At 69.7% G+C, this 15,583-nt stretch overlaps 1 protein-coding gene across 1 annotated transcript; it reads right to left on the reverse strand.

Annotated features, from left to right (window-relative positions):
* Positions 1–4,957: 4,957 nt before the first annotated feature.
* On the reverse strand, positions 4,958–15,387 carry EEF1G (eukaryotic translation elongation factor 1 gamma). The gene is made up of 10 exons (XM_087773008.1): positions 15,257–15,387; positions 13,050–13,208; positions 12,872–12,935; positions 12,629–12,771; positions 11,218–11,361; positions 11,000–11,129; positions 9,666–9,843; positions 7,348–7,520; positions 5,320–5,444; positions 4,958–5,213 (listed from the first exon to the last, which is right to left on the reverse strand). Exons 1-10 carry the CDS (start codon positions 15,269–15,271, stop codon positions 5,055–5,057), a joined length of 1,290 nt encoding a protein of 429 aa, XP_087629134.1. The 5' UTR covers positions 15,272–15,387; the 3' UTR covers positions 4,958–5,054.
* Positions 15,388–15,583: the final 196 nt, after the last annotated feature.

Below are 15,583 nucleotides of genomic sequence, written 5' to 3' on the forward strand. Positions count from 1 at the left end.
CCCCCACCGGGGTCTCCCCGCCCCACGGCGCGGCACCAGGAGCCGCTTCCCCCCCCCCCCCACCCCGGCCGCGGTCACCGCGCTCGGTTATTTATAGCCGGGCCCCGGCCACGTTACGGCACCGGGGAGCAGCCGGGTGCCCACCGCCGGCACCGAACCCCCAGCGCCGCCGCGGCAAGGCCATGCCCGTCCTCGTGCCGCCATCGTTTGCCGCGCCATCCGCCCAAGGGCCCTCCGCCAAACGCCATCGTCCGCCAAACGCCATCGTCCGCCAAACGCCATCGTCCGCCAAACGCCATCGTCCGGCAAACGCCGCCCGGCAAAGCCCCGGCGAAGCGCCGGCGGAGGGACCGAACGGGTTTTTTTAGGGTTGGAAGGCGAAGGAGAGCGGTGGCGGTGCAGGATCCGGCCCCGGCGGCCTGAGCCAGGCCGGCGCATACCGGAGGCATGGCTCATCGCCGGGCCGGCCGCCTCCCTGCCCCCCGCTTCCCGCTGGCACCGTGCCGGCGAGCCGCTGGCGGCCGCGGGGCCCCGCCGGGGACCCCCCCCCGTCCCCACGATTTGGGGGTCCCAGCCCCCCCCAGGAGCATCGTGGCGGGGGTCCCCGTCCCCCCCCAGGGCTGCGCCGGGGCAGGATCCGGCCGCCGCCAACAGCTGTATTTCCTCCAGATGTGGCTTCGCCGGCACAGCCGGAAAGGCCGCGGTTGGGCTGGCACCGTCGCCGTCCCCCCCCCCCCCCCGGTGTGAGGGGGGGTGACAAAAGGGACCCCCCGAGCCTGGGGGGGGGGGGGGGGGAGGGGAACTGCCCTGCCCCCCCCGTACGGCGGCGCGGGGGGATTTTTGGGATTCCACGCTGGCAGGCGGCCACCGGCGTTGCCGCGCCGTGTGCCAAGGCGAGGGGCGGCACGGGGACGACGGGAGGGGACCTGGGTTCAGGAGGTTTGGGAGGGGGGAAGGGGGGGGTCGCGGCTGTCGGGGGGTCGGCACAGCCCCCCGCTTTCCCCTGGGGCTGCCGTGCCACGACGCCGGCGGCACGGGGTGGGGAGGGGGCCAGGACGCCGCGACCCCCCAAATTCCTGCCCACCCCGGCGCGGGATTCCTCGAGAGCCACGTGCAGCCGCCCCCACCGGGCAGCGGGGCCGGCAGCCAGACCCTGCGCCCGCTCCGCCGGGGACGATACCGGGGCGGCAGCGCCCGGTCGCGCCGTGGCGTTGCCTGGCTGCACCGTGGCAGAGGGCGGCTGTGCCGTGGCAATCGCCCAGCAGCGCCGTGGCGGCGCGTGGTTGCACCGTGGCATTGCCAGGCTGCACCGTAGCCAACTCCTGGCTGCACCAAAGCAGCGCCAGCAGCACCGCGGCACTGCCTGCACCGTGGCACTGCCTGCCTGCACCGCGGCACTGCCTGCACCGTGGCACTGCCTGCCTGCACCGCGGCACTGCCTGCCTGCACCGTAGCAATGCCTGCCTGCACCGCGGCACTGCCTGCCTGCACCATAGCAATGCCTGCCTGCACCGTGGTACTGCCTGCCTGCACCGCGGCAATGCCTGCCTGCACCGTGGTACTGCCTGCCTGCACCGTGGCACTGCCTGCACTGTGGTACTGCCTGCCTGCACCGTGGTACTGCCTGCCTGCACCGCGGCAATGCCTGCCTGCACCGCGGTACTGCCTGCCTGCACCGCGGCAATGCCTGCCTGCACCGTGGCAATGCCTGCCTGCACTGTGGCACTGCCTGCACTGTGGCACTGCCTGCACCGTGGCACTGCCGGCAGCACCGTAGCAATGCCTGCCTGCACCGCGGCACTGCCTGCCTGCACCGCGGCAATGCCTGCCTGCACTGTGGCACTGCCTGCACCGTGGCACTGCCGGCAGCACCGTAGCAATGCCTGCCTGCACCGTGGCACTGCCTGCACTGTGGCACTGCCTGCCTGCACCGCGGCACTGCCTGCCTGCACCGTGGCATTGCCGGCAGCACCCCGGCCCTGCCCGCTGCACCCCAGCACCGCCCGGCCACGCCGGCTCTACCACCCGCCGGCGGCAGGGCCCTGGCAGCGGGTGCCGGGGCTGCCGCCTGCCTCCCACGCCGGCGGGGCTGGGCCGCGCAGCCTCCGGCTCCCGCTGCCAGTAAACAAGGAGGAATTTGGCAGCGGGGTCACGGGCGGCCGAAGGGGCCGAGGCAGGGGGACGCCGCCGGGGACCCGGCCCTGCCACCGCCGCCGCGGGGGGCTCCGGCCTGGGGGGCTGCGGCCCCACACGCTGCCGGGGGCTTTTGGGGGGCTGCGGCCCCGCCGGCACAGCCGGCAGCGGGAGCTGCCTGCACTGGGCTGCCTGCACTGGGCTGCCTGCGGGGTCCTGGGGGCTGCCTGCATGGGGCCAGGGGCTGGCAGGCAGCAAAACCAGCAGCAGGGCTGGACTGGGTGCTGCCTGCACCGGGCTGGGCGCTGCCTGCAGTGGGCAGGGAGCTGCCTGCACAGCCCTGGGCGCTGCCTGCACCGGGCTGGGCGCTGCCTGCACCGGGCTTGGCGCTGCCTGCAGTGGGCAGGGAGCTGCCTGCACAGCCCTGGGCGCTGCCTGCACCGGGCTGGGGGCTTGCAGACAGCGCAAGCAGCAGCAGGGCCGCATCGAGCTGCCTGCAGCAGGCAGGGAGCTGCCTGCACGTCTCTGGGCGCTGCCCGCACATCTCCGGCTGCTGCCTGCACCGGGCTGGGGGCTTGCAGGCAGCACAGGGAGCAGCAGGGCCGCATCGAGCTGCCTGCGGCGGGCAGGGCGCTGCCTGCAGGGCCCCGGGCGCTGCCTGCGGCGGGCAGGAGCTGCCTGCGCGGCCGGGGGCTGAGTCAGGCTGGGCGCGGCCGGGTTTAGCAAGAGCCAAACTGGATCCAGATGTGGCTGGGGGCGGGGGGGGGGGGGGAAGTACAGGCAGGGCGCCAGCCCCCGCCCCCCTGCCTGTGTCCCCTGCCACATCTGGCAGCTGTCACGAGGGCCCTGCCCGCGCCCAGGAGCGGGGGGGGGGGGGACGACACACGATGACACCCCCGTCCCCCGCCCCAGGAAGGAACCGGGGGGGGGGGGGGACACACAACACAGGCAGGGGACAGGCAGGAACCAGCAGGCTTGCTGGCAGCTACTGGTTTAAACTGGGATTACCCCTCCCCTGCAAAATGAAACCTTGGCGCCGCTGGGTGCCCCCCAAGTAGGGGAGGGGGCTGCTTCGCCCGCACCCCCCTGGGGTGGGGGGGCACCCACCGCCCCTCCCCCCCCCCCCGCAGGATGGGGGAGGGTGACTCACGCTTCCTCCCCGCCCCCCCCCCCAAAACCCCCAAACCGCAGCTGGACGGGATTAACCCCACCCCCGCCGGGAGATGGGGGGCAGAGCCCCCCACGCGCCGTGGGGCAGAGCCGGGGCCGGGGCGGTTTCGTCCCTGGCGGGGGGTGGCAATCGGGGACCGAGGCACCGGTGCCGGGAGGGGCCTCCCCGCCCCCCCATAACCACGGCTCGGCCCCACGGCTCAGCCCCATGGCTCAGCCCCACGGCTCGGCTCAGCCCCACGGTTCAGCCCCATGGATCGGCTCAGCCACGTGGCTCAGCCCCACGGCTCGGCCCCATGGCTCAGCCCCACGGATCGGCTCAGCCGCATGGCTCAGCCCCATGGATCGGCCCCATGGCTCGGCTCAGCCCCACGGCTCAGCCCCATAGATCGGCTCAGCTGCATGGCTCAGCCCCATGGATCGGCCCCATGGCTCGGCTCAGCCCCACGGCTCAGCCCCATAGATCGGCTCAGCCCCACGGCTCAGCCCCACGGCTCAGCTCAGCCGCACGGCTTGGCCCCACGGCTCAGCCCCATAGATCGGCTCAGCCCCACGGCTCAGCCGCATGGCTCAGCCCCACGGCTCGGCCCCACGGCTCGGCCCAGCCGCACGGCTTGGCTCCACGGCTCAGCCCCACAGCTCAGTCCCATAGATCGGCTCAGCCGCATGGCTCAGCCCCACGGCTCGGCTCAGCCCCACGGCTCAGCCCCACGGCTCAGTCCCATAGATTGGCTCAGCTGCATGGCTCAGCCCCATGGATCGGCCCCATGGATCGGCCCCATGGCTTGGCTCAGCCCCACGGCTCAGCCCCATAGATCGGCTCAGCCGCATGGCTCAGCCCCACGGCTCAGCCCCATAGATCGGCTCAGCCCCACGGCTCAGCCGCATGGCTCAGCCCCACGGCTCGGCCCCACGGCTCGGCCCAGCCGCACGGCTTGGCTCCACGGCTCAGCCCCACAGCTCAGTCCCATAGATCGGCTCAGCCGCATGGCTCAGCCCCACGGCTCGGCTCAGCCCCACGGCTCAGCCCCACGGCTCAGTCCCATAGATTGGCTCAGCTGCATGGCTCAGCCCCATGGATCGGCCCCATGGCTTGGCTCAGCCCCACGGCTCAGCCCCATAGATCGGCTCAGCCGCATGGCTCAGCCCCACGGCTCAGCCCCATGGCTCAGCTCAGCCGCACGGCTTGGCCCCACGGCTCAGCCCCATAGATCGGCTCAGCCCCACGGCTCAGCCGCATGGCTCAGCCCCACGGCTCGGCCCCATGGCTCGGCCCCACAGCTCAGTCCCATAGATCGGCTCAGCCGCATGGCTCAGCCCCACGGCTCGGCTCAGCCCCACGGCTCAGCCCCACGGCTCAGCCCCATAGATTGGCTCAGCCGCATGGCTCAGCCCCACGGCTCAGCCCCACGGCTCGCCTCGGGCCCCACGGCGGCACAGAAGCCACCGAGGGAGGCAGCCGCGGCGGCGCAGCCCATCCCCGCGCCGAAGGCGGGGACGGATTTTCGCGCTCTCCACCGCGTCAGCCCCAAAGGAGGAAGCGGCGGCGGGATCGGCGTTTGCCGAAACCACCGCCGCCGCCTGCCAACCGGCTTCCCCGGGAGGAACCGCGTCCCCGTCTCTCCCCCGCCCCGATCCCCGGGGGACCCACAGGTGACAGAGCCGGCATTCCGGCGCTGCTTTATTTCCGTTGGGATTTACGGCCGGAGGAGGGAATTAACCGCGACGGCGCGAGGCCGGCAGGATCGGCATCACTTAAAGATCTTGCCCTGGTTGAAGGGTTTGCCGACGTGTTTGAATTCTCCCTCCCACAAGAAATATTCCTTCACCAGCGTCTTGCACTCGGGGCTTTCGCTGTCCAGCTTCCGCCACGTGTAGGATTCGTAATCCACCTGCCAGTCCGGGCTCAGCTGGGAAAGAAATCACGGCACGGGTTCGGCGGCGCCGAAAAAGCCGACGGCGATGCCGGGGTTGGTTTTTTTTTTTTGGGGGGGGGGGGGGGGGGAGGGGGCTCACCGGGAAGGCCAGCTCCTGGCCGCGGAAGAGCCAGACGCCCGAGATGCTGCTGTCGTTGTTGGTGCCGAAGAGGATGACGCTGGCGAAGGCGTTCTTACGGAGTTTGTCCAGGCGTTGGAACATCCCTGGGGAGAGGGGGAGGGGAGAGGTGGTGAGGGGGGGGGGGTGGGGAAGGGAAAAAGGGGGGTGGGGGGTGGGGAAGGGGAGAGGAGAGGGAAAGGCATGGGGGGGGGAGAGGGGAAAGAGGGGGAAAGGGGGGAAAAGGGAGGGGAAAGAGGGGGAAAGAGAGGGGAAAGAGGGGGGAAAGAGGGGGAAAGGGAGGGAAAAGGGAGGGAAAAGGGAGGGAAAAGGGAGGGGAAAGGGAGGGGAAAGGGAGGGGAAAGGGAGGGGAAAGAGGGGGAAAAGGGGGGGAAAAGGGGGGGAAAAGGGGGGGAAAAGGGGGGAAAAGGGGGGAAAAGGGAGGGAAAAGGGAGGGGAAAGAGGGGGAAAGAGAGGGGAAAGAGGGGGGAAAGAGGGGGGAAAAGGGAGGGAAAAGGGAGGGAAAAGGGAGGGAAAAGGGAGGGAAAAGGGAGGGAAAAGGGAGGGAAAAGGGAGGGAAAAGGGAGGGAAAAGGGAGGGAAAAGGGAGGGAAAAGGGAGGGAAAAGGGAGGGGAAAGAGGGGGGAAAGAGGGGGGAAAGAGGGGGGAAAGAGGGGGAAAAGGGGGGAAAAGGGGGGGAAAAGGGGGGGAAAGGGGGGAAAAGGGGGGGGAAAAGGGGGGAAAAGGGGGGAAAAGGGGGGAAAAGGGGGGAAAAGGGGGGGAAAAGGGGGGAAAAGGGGGGGGAAAAGGGGGGGGAAAAGGGGGGGAAAAGGGGGGGAAAAGGGGGGGAAAAGGGGGGGAAAGAGGGAAAAGGGAGGGGAAAGAGGGGGAAAAGAGGGGGAAAAGAGGGGGAAAGAGGGGGAAAAGAGGGGGAAAAGGGAGGGAAAAGGGAGGGAAAAGGGAGGGAAAAGGGAGGGAAAAGGGAGGGAAAAGAGGGGGAAAAGAGGGGAAAGAGGGGGAAAAGAGGGGGAAAAGAGGGGGAAAAGAGGGGGAAAAGAGGGGGGAAAGAGGGGGAAAGGGATGGCAAAAAGGGACGGGAAAGAGGGGGAAACGCGAGAGGGAACGGGAGAGGGAACGGGAGAACAAGAAGGGGAAGCAGAAGGGGAAGCAGAAAGGGAAGGAAAAGGTGAAGGGAAATGGGGAGAGGAAAGGAGAAGGAGGGAAAAGAGAAAGGAAAGAGGAGGAGGAGGAGGAAAAGTAGAGGGTGGAGGAGGAGGAGGGGAAGGAAAAGTGAGGGGTGGAGAAGGAAAGAGGAGGAGGAGAAGGAAAAGCGGGGGGCGGAGGAGGAAGAGGAGGAAAAGTGGGGGGCGGAGGAGGAAGAGGAGGAGGAGGAGGAGGAGGAGGAAAAGTGGGGGGTGGAGGAGGAAGAGGAGGAGGAGGAGAAGGAAAAGCAGGGGGTGGAGGAGGAAGAGGAGGAGGAAAAGCGGGTGGAGGAGGAGGAGGGGAAGGAAAAGCGGGGGGTGGAGAAGGAAAGAGGAGAAGGAGAAGGAAAAGTGGGGGGCAGAGGAGGAAGAGGAGGAGGAGGAGGAGGAGGAGGAAAAGCGGGGGTGGAGGAGGAAAAGCGGGTGGAGGGGGAGGAGGAGAAGGAAAAGCGGGGGGCAGAGGAGGAAGAGGAGGAGGAGGAGGAGAAGGAAGAGGAAAAGCAGGAGGTGGAGAAGGAAAGAGGAGGAGGAGAAGGAAAAGCGGATGGTGGAGGAGGAAGAGGAGGAAAAGTGGGGGGCGGAGGAGGAAGAGGAGGAGGAGGAGGAGGAAGAGGAGGAGGAGGAGGAGGAAGAGGAGGAGGAGGAGGAGGAAAAGCGGGGGGTGGAGGAGGAAAAGCGGGTGGAGGAGGAGGAGGAGAAGGAAAAGCGGGGGGCGGAGGAGGAAGAGGAGGAAAAGTGGGGGGCGGAGGAGGAAGAGGAGGAGGAGGAGGAGGAGGAGGAGGAGGAGGAGGAGGAGGAAGGGGCCTCACCGGTGATGAGGTTGCAGCTCATGAAGGTCTGGGTGAGCTCCTCGGGGAAGCGGTACTCGGCGTACCAGAGGGACCAGCCCTCCCGGTCAAAGTGCTCCCAGAAGTGGGGCAGGGCCACCGTCAGCGTGTCCTCGTTGGAGTACTTGCGCTTGAACTCGTCCAGGACGAAGGGGCTGCGGGGGGGAGGGGGACGCTCAGCCCCCACCCCCGGCGCGGGGGAGGGGGGACGGCCCCGGGCTCCGCTTTCAGGGGGCAGCTGGTGGGTGCGTGTGGCCCCCCGCGGGGACAACAACCCCCCTGTGGGGACAACAACCCACCCCTGTGGGGACAACAACCCCCCCCGTGGGGACAACAACCCCCCTGTGGGGACAGCACCCCCCCCGTGGGGACAGCACCCCCCCCGTGGGGACAACAACCCCCCCCATGGGGACAACAACCCACCTGTAGGGACAACACCCCCCCCACGGGGACAACAACCCCCCTGTGGGGACAACAACGCCCCTGTGGGGACAGCACCCCCCCCGTGGGGACAACAACCCACCCGTAGGGACAACAACCCCCCCCGTGGGGGCAACAACTCACCTGTAGGGACAACACCCCCCCCACGGGGACAACAACCCCCCCCGTGGGGACAGCAGCCCCCCCCCGTGGGGACAGCACCCCCCCCGTGGGGACAACAACCCACCCCGTGGGGACAACAACCCCCCTGTGGGGACAACAGCCCCCCCGCGGGGACAACAACCCCCCCCGCCGGGACAACACCCCCCGCTGTGGGGACAACAACCCCCCCGCAGGGACAACAAAGCCCCTGCTGTGAAAACAAACCCCCCAGTGACAACCACCTCCCCTGCACTGGCAACACCCCCCCCAGTGACAACACCCCCCCCCCAGTGACAACACCCCCCCCAGTGACAACAACCCCCCCCCCAGTGACAACAAACCCCCCTGCTAGTGGCAACAACCCCCCCCAGTGACAACAACCTTCCCTGCAGTGAAAACAACCCCGCTACAATAAGAACCCCAACCTGTGGTGACAACCACCCCCCCCCCAACGACAACAACGTCCCCCTGCAGTGACAACCACCCATCCCAAAGACAACACCCCCCCGCAATGACAACAACCTCCCCTGCAGTGACAACAATCCCCCTGCAGCGACAGGAACCCCCCCACGATGACAACAACCCCCCTGCAACGACAGGAACCCCCTTGCAACGACAACCACCCGCCCTGTGATCCAACAACCCCCCACTGTGGTGACAACAACCCCTTGGCAGGGACAAGAACCCCACCGCCGTGACAGCAACCCCCCCCCCGCGCCGGCAACAACCCCCCCGTGGTGACAACAACTCTTCTGTGGTGACAACCACCCCATGACAGTGACAACAACTCCTCTCAGATGACAACCACCCACACCCCCCCCCCCCCCCCGTGTTGACAACAACTTCTCTGTGGTGACAACCACCCCCCCGCGGCGATGACTCCTCTGTGGTGGCAACCCCGTGATAGTGACAACTGCTCTGCGATGGCAACAACCCCACCACGGTGACAACAACCCCCCTGCACTGACAAACCCCCGCCCTGTGGTGCCAACACCCCCTCACGGGTGCCAACAACCCCCTCACGGGTGCCAACAACCCCCTCACGGTGCCAACAACCCCCATCTAGGGTGCCAACAACCCCCTCACGGTGCCAACAACCCCCTCATGGTGCCAACAACCCGCATCTGGGGTGCCAACGCCCCCCTCGCGGGTGCCAACACCCCCCTCACAGTGACAACAACCCCCTCACGGTGCTAACAACACGCATCTGGGGTGCCAACACCCCCCTCACGGGTGCCAACAACCCCGTCACAGTGACAACAACCCCCTCAGGGGTGCCAACACCCCCCTCTAGGGTGTCAACACCACCCTCACGGTGACAACACCCCCCCCACGGTGACAACAACCCCTGTCTGGGGTGCCAACACCCCCCTCAATGTGCCAACAACCCCTGTCTGGGGTGCCAACACCCCCGTCTGGGGTGCCAACAACCCCCTCACGGTGACAACACCCCCGTCACGGTGACAACACCCCCGTCACGGTGACAACAACCCCCGTCTGGGGTGCCAACACCCCTCTCACGGTGACAACACCCCCCTCACGGTGACAACACCCCCCTCACGGTGCCAACAACCCCTGTCTGGGGTGCCAACACCCCCCTCTAGGGTGCCAACACCCCCCTCACGGTGACAACACCCTCCTCACGGTGACAACAACCCCCGTCTGGGGTGACAACACCCCCCTCACGGTGACAACACCCCCCCCCGCCAGCCCCTCACCTCTTGGGCAGGTGGGCGAAGGGGTCCTTGACCTTGGGCTCGGCCGCCAGCGCCTGCTCGCACTCATCCAGCTCCTCCTCGGGCGCCATCTTCTTCTCCTCCTTCTTCTTCTCCTCCTTGGGGGGCTTCTCCTTCCGGGGGGGCTCCTTCCGCGGCTGCGTCTCCGCAAACTTCTTGGCTGCGCCCCCCCAAAAAAACCCCAAAGACCCTTAACTCCCTTTTTTTTCCCCCCCAAATGGGCCCTGGCGCAGCCCCCGCCTCCGTTTTGGGGGGGCCACACACGGGACCCCTCGCCCACGGGACAGGAGGAGTCACTGTCACCGTCCCCCCAGCCCCCCCCCCCCCCGGCACGGCGAGGGCTCGGCCGCCACGGAGCGGGGGTCCTGTGTCCCCAAAGAGTGGGGTGGCCCTGCGCCCCCCCGCCCCCGGGAAGGTCCCTGTGTCCCCATGTCCCCCCCCCCGAAATGTCCCCGTGTCCCCCCAGGGAAGGCCACCGTGTCCCTGGTGTGTCCCCCCCACCCCAGGAAGGTCCCCGTGTCCCCCCCAAGAGGGTCCCCATGTCCCCGTGTCCCCCCCACCCGAGAAAGGCCCCCATGTCCCCCCCAAGAGGGGCCCCCTGTCCCCGTGTCCCCCCCGGGCAGCCCCCCATGTCCCTGCGTGTCCCCCCCCCCGGAAGGTCCCCGTGTCCCCCCAGGAGGGTCCCCACGTCCCCATGTCCCCCCCACCCGAGAAAGGCCCCCATGTCCCCCCCAGGAAGGTCCCCACGTCCCCCTGTCCCCCCAGGGCAGCCCCCCACGTCCTTGCGTGTGTGTCCCCCCCCCCCCAAGAGGGTCCCCACGTCCCCGTGTCCCCCCAGGGCAGCCCCCCGCATCCCTGCGTGTCCCCCCCCACCCCAGGAAGGTCCCCACGTCCCCCCAAGAGAGTCCCCACATCCCCCTGTCCCCCCAGGGCAGCCCCCCATGTCCCTGCGTGTCCCCCCACCCCAGGAAGGTCCCCACGTCCCCCTGTCCCCCCAGGGCAGCCCCCCGCATCCCTGCGTGTCCCCCCCCACCCCAAGAGGGTCCCCACGTCCCCCTGTCCCCCCAGGGCAGCCCCCCACGTCCTTGCGTGTGTGTCCCCCCCCCCCAAGAGGGTCCCCACGTCCCCGTGTCCCCCCAGGGCAGCCCCCCGCGTCCCTGCGTGTCCCCCCCACCCCAGGAAGGTCCCCACGTCCCCCTGTCCCCCCAGGGCAGCCCCCCGCATCCCTGCGTGTCCCCCCCCACCCCAAGAGGGTCCCCCTGTCCCCGTGTCCCCCCAGGGCAGCCCCCCGCGTCCCGTCCCGCCCCCCCCCTCACCGTCAAACTGCGCCATCTTCTCGCAGAGCTGCACCTCCCCCAGCACGGCCTTGAACTGGGGCTGGTTGAGGCAGGTAACGAACCAGCGGTTGACGTTAACGAAGGGCTGCCGGAACGACGGCTCCAACACCTGCATCCGTAGGGATTCGCTCAAGGGAAAAGCGGCGGGAAAACCCCCCCCCCGAAACCGCCCACGCCCCCCCCCCCCCCCTCCCCACCTGCTTGTAGAGCCAGAGCAGGGCGCAGACCACCGTGATGTCGGCCAGGGAGACGCGTTCCCCCACCAGGAAGGTCTGGGTGCGCAGGTGGGAGTCCAGCACCCCCAGCACCCGCTTCACCTCCTCCTTGGCAAACTCCGTCGCCTTGGGAAGGGGAAAAAAAAACCAAAAAACGGATATTCGGCATCAGCCGGCGGCACCAAACCCCGCCGAGACCCCCTCACCGCGAGCCGGGATCCCCCCACCGCGAGCCGGGACCCCCGGGTGCTTTGTTCCTGCGGGAACGCCGGGCGCCCTGTGGATTTTTTGGAGCGCGGGGACGGGGAGGGGAGAGGCAGCCGGCAGCGGGATCGGCACGGGGAGGCGCCGGCACCGCCGGGGCGGCCGTTGCGTCCCCCGTCCCCCCCCCCCCAAAAAAAACGGGGGGCTGGGGAAGAGCCCAGGCGCTGGCGGGATGAGGAATCGGCCGCGGCGAGGAGCGGCGGCTCCCCGGGACGGCGGCGGTGAGGTGCTGAGTTTGGGGGGCCCCGGTGAGGTGCTGAGTTTGGGGGGGTCCCCGGTGAGGTGCCGAGTTTGGGGGGTCCCTGTTGAAACGCTGAGTTTGGGGGGGCCCCAGTGAGGTGCTGAGTTTGGGGGGTCCCTGATGAGGTGCCGAGTTTGGGGGTCCCTGATAAAGTGCCAAGTTTGGGGGTCCCCGGTGAGGTGCCGAGTTTGGGGGGTCCCTGTTGAAATGCGAAGTTTGGGGGGTCCCCAGCAAGGTGCTGAGTTTGGGGGTCCCCGGTGAGGTGCCGAGTTTGGGGGGTCCCTGTTGAAATGCGAAGTTTGGGGGGTCCCCAGCAAGGTGCCAAATTTGGGGGTCCCTGATGAGGTGCCAAGTTTGGGGGGTCCCAATGAGGTGCTGAGTTTGGGGGTCCCCGGTGAGGTGCTGAGTTTGGGGGGGTCCCTGCTGAAATGTGAAGTTTGGGGGGGTCCCCAGTGAGGTGCTGAGTTTGGGGGTCCCCGGTGAGGTGCTGAGTTTGGGGGGGTCCCTGTTGAAATGTGAAATTTGGGGGGGTCCCCGGTGAGGTGCCAAATTTGGGGGTCCCTGATGAGGTGCCAAGTTTGGGGGGTCCCCAATGAGGTGCTGAGTTTGGGGGGGTCCCCAATGAGGTGCCGAGTTTGGGGGGTCCCCAGTGAGGTGCTGAGTTTGGGGGTCCCTGGTGAGGTGCTGAGTCTGGGGGGGTCCCAGCGAGGTGCCGAGTTTGGGGGGCCGCGGTGGGGTGCTGAGGTGCGGGGGGGGGGGAATCCCAGCAGCCCCCCCCCTCCCCCCCCCAGCCCCGGGTGAGCCCCGCCAAGGCCATGCCCGGTTTCGGGGGGCCCCCCCGCCCCCCCCGCCCAGGCGATGCCCGGTTTCGGGGGGCCCCCCCCCCACCTGCTTGTTGTAGTGCATGATGCCCAGCGTGGGGAAGACCCAGGTGCTGGCGGGGGGGACGATGTCGCTGTCGGCAAAATTCACCCACTGGACGATCTCGGCCGCCGTCTCCTTGGTGGCTCCGCGCAGCTCCTCGTTACTGACTGCGGAGGGGGGGGGGGGAGGGGAGCTCGTTAACGAGGGGGACGACTCCTTAAGGGGGGGGGAGGTGGTTAGCAGGGCGCCCCCCCACCCCCCGCTCACCGTAGTAGGCGATGGCGTTGCTCTCGAAGACGCAGAAGCCGTCGTCGCCCTCGAAAGCCGGGACCTGGGGAGGGAGAGGTCGGCCTTGGCAGCCCCCCTCCCCCCGCCGTGGGGGGTTGGTTTTTTTTTTGGGGGGGGGGGGGGGGGTGGGGGGGGCAGCCGCCCCCCCCCCACTCACCTTCCCCACGGGGAACTTGCGGAGGAACTCGGGGGTCTTGTTGGTTTGGCCGAAGTGGAAGTGGGGGGGCGAGGAGAGGACCCGGACCTTGGCCCCGCTGTACTGCGCCGCGATCAGGGCTTTGAAGGCCCGCCAGTTCTCCGGGTAGGTGTAGAGGGTCTGCGGCACGGGGGGAGGGGTGTCACGGGTGGGGGGGGGGGGGTCACGGGTGGGGGGGGTCCCGGGGGGAGGGGGGCAGGGGTGGGGGGGTCACGGTGGGGGGAGGGGAGTCAAGGGCAAGAGGGGACCGCTGTGGGGGGGAGGGGGGCACTTAAGGGTGATGGGGGGGGTGTCACGGGTGGGGGGCTGTCACGGGGGGGACGGGGACACTTAAGGGTGATGGGGGTGTCACGGGTGGGGGGGTGTCACGGGGGGGGGGGGGCTGTCACGGGGGGGGGGGCTGTCACAGCGGGGGGGAGGGGAGTCAAGGGCAAGAGGGGACCGCTGCGGGGGGGAGGGGGGGCACTTAAGGGTGATGGGGGGGGGGTGTCACGGGTGGGGGGCTGTCACGGGTGGGGGGCTGTCACGGGTGGGGGGGCTGTCACAGGAGGGGACGGGGACACTTAAGGGTGATGGGGGGTGTCATGGAGGGGGGAGGGGAGTCAAGGGCAAGAGGGGACCGCTGTGGGGGGGAGGGGGGCACTTAAGGGTGATGGGGGGTGTCACGGGTGGGGGGGTGTCACGGGGGGGGCTGTCACGGGGGGGGGGCTGTCACGGGGGGGGGCGTCACGGCGGGGGGAGGGGAGTCAAGGGCAAGAGGGGACCGCTGCGGGGGGGAGGGGGGCACTTAAGGGTGATGGGGGGGCTGTCACGGGTGGGGGGGTGTCACGGGGTGGGACGGGGACACTTAAGGGTGATGGGGGGTGTCACGGGTGGGGGGGTGTCACGGGGGGGGGGGGCTGTCACGGGGGGGGGGGGGTGTCACGGCGGGGGGAGGGGAGTCAAGGGCAAGAGGGGACCGCTGCGGGGGGAGGGGGGGCACTTAAGGGTGATGGGGGGGGGTGTCACGGGTGGGGGGCTGTCACGGGTGGGGGGCTGTCACGGGTGGGGGGGCTGTCACAGGAGGGGACGGGGACACTTAAGGGTGATGGGGGGTGTCATGGAGGGGGAGGGGAGTCAAGGGCAAGAGGGGACCGCTGCGGGGGGGAGGGGGGCACTTAAGGGTGATGGGGGGGGGTGTCACGGGTGGGGGGCTGTCACGGGTGGGGGGCTGTCACGGGTGGGGGGGCTGTCACAGGAGGGGACGGGGACACTTAAGGGTGATGGGGGGGGGTGTCATGGAGGGGGGAGGGGAGTCAAGGGCAAGAGGGGACCGCTGTGGGGGGGAGGGGGGCACTTAAGGGTGATGGGGGGTGTCACGGGGTGGGGGGGGTGTCACGGGGGGGGACGGGGACACTTAAGGGTGATGGGGGGGCTGTCACGGGTGGGGGGGGACACTTAAGGGTGATGGGGGGGGGTGTCATGGAGGGGGGAGGGGAGTCAAGGGCAAGAGGGGACCGCCGCGGGGGGAGGGGGGCACTTAAGGGTGATGGGGGGGGTGTCACGGGTGGGGGGCTGTCACGGGGGGGCGGGCTGTCACGGGTGGGGGGGTCACGGTGGGGGGAGGGGAGTCAAGGGCAAGAGGGGACCGCTGCGGGGGGAGGGGGGCACTTAAGGGTGATGGGGGGCTGTCACGGGTGGGGGGGCTGTCACGGTGGGGGAGGGGAGTCAAGGGCAAGAGGGGACCACCACGGGGGGGAGGAGGCCACTTAAGGGTGATGGGGGGGCTGTCACGGGTGGGGGGGCGGCCACCAAGGGCGACAGGTGACTGTCACGGGTGGGGGGAGCTGGCCAAGGGCGGCGAGGGGACAGCCACGGGGGGGGGGGGGGCTCGCCACGGGCCACGGGGGGACCACCAAGGGCGCTGAGGTGACCGCCACGCGTGACAGGAGCCCGCCCCCGCCCCACGGCCACCGTGCCCCCCGCCCCGCGGCCCACGGCCGCCGCTCCCAGCCCCGGCTCCCTCAGGCCGCCCCCCGCCGCCATCCCCGGTCCCCCTCCGAGCGCAGCGACGCGGCTCCAACCCCTCCCGACCGGTTCCCCCGGTCGCTGCGGACCCCCCGGTAGCGGCCGCGTCGCCCCGGAGCGGCGGATGGCGGCGGATGGCGGCGCGGGGCCGCCGCACTCACCCCGGCCACGGCCATCTTGGCGGAGCGGAGAGAGGGAAGGAGGCGGCGGCGGCGCGCAGCCGTAAAGCAGCGAAGCGCTGGCAAACGCGGCTGCCGCGCGGCGCTGGAGGCGGCAGAGCCGTAAAGCGAAACGGCCGGGCGGTTGCCGTGGATACGACGGGGAGGGGAGGGGGGGGGGGAAGAGCAGCCGAGCTGACGCATGCGCGCTGGCACCGCCCATTTAAAGCGGCGAGACGCCTTAAAGCGGCAACGGCGCTTGCGGGCCCCACCGCCCCCCCGGGGCCCCCCCCCCCCGCCCCCGGTGCCCCCCCCCCGGAAAGAGGAAGA

This window comes from Nipponia nippon, unplaced genomic scaffold, assembly GCF_047370975.1.
Source record: "Nipponia nippon isolate SJK-2023a ecotype South Korea unplaced genomic scaffold, ASM4737097v1 scaffold_38, whole genome shotgun sequence".
Lineage (NCBI taxonomy): Eukaryota > Metazoa > Chordata > Aves > Pelecaniformes > Threskiornithidae > Nipponia > Nipponia nippon.

Excerpts from the sequence above, each read along its gene's own strand:
- EEF1G (XM_087773008.1), bottom strand. Across the intron at positions 9,844-10,999 it reads GAAGATGGCGCAGTTTGACG|CCAAGAAGTTTGCGGAGACG; the intron begins GTGAGGGGGGGG and ends GGGGGGGCGCAG. Across the intron at positions 7,521-9,665 it reads TTCGCCCACCTGCCCAAGAG|CCCCTTCGTCCTGGACGAGT; the intron begins GTGAGGGGCTGG and ends TCCCCCCCGCAG.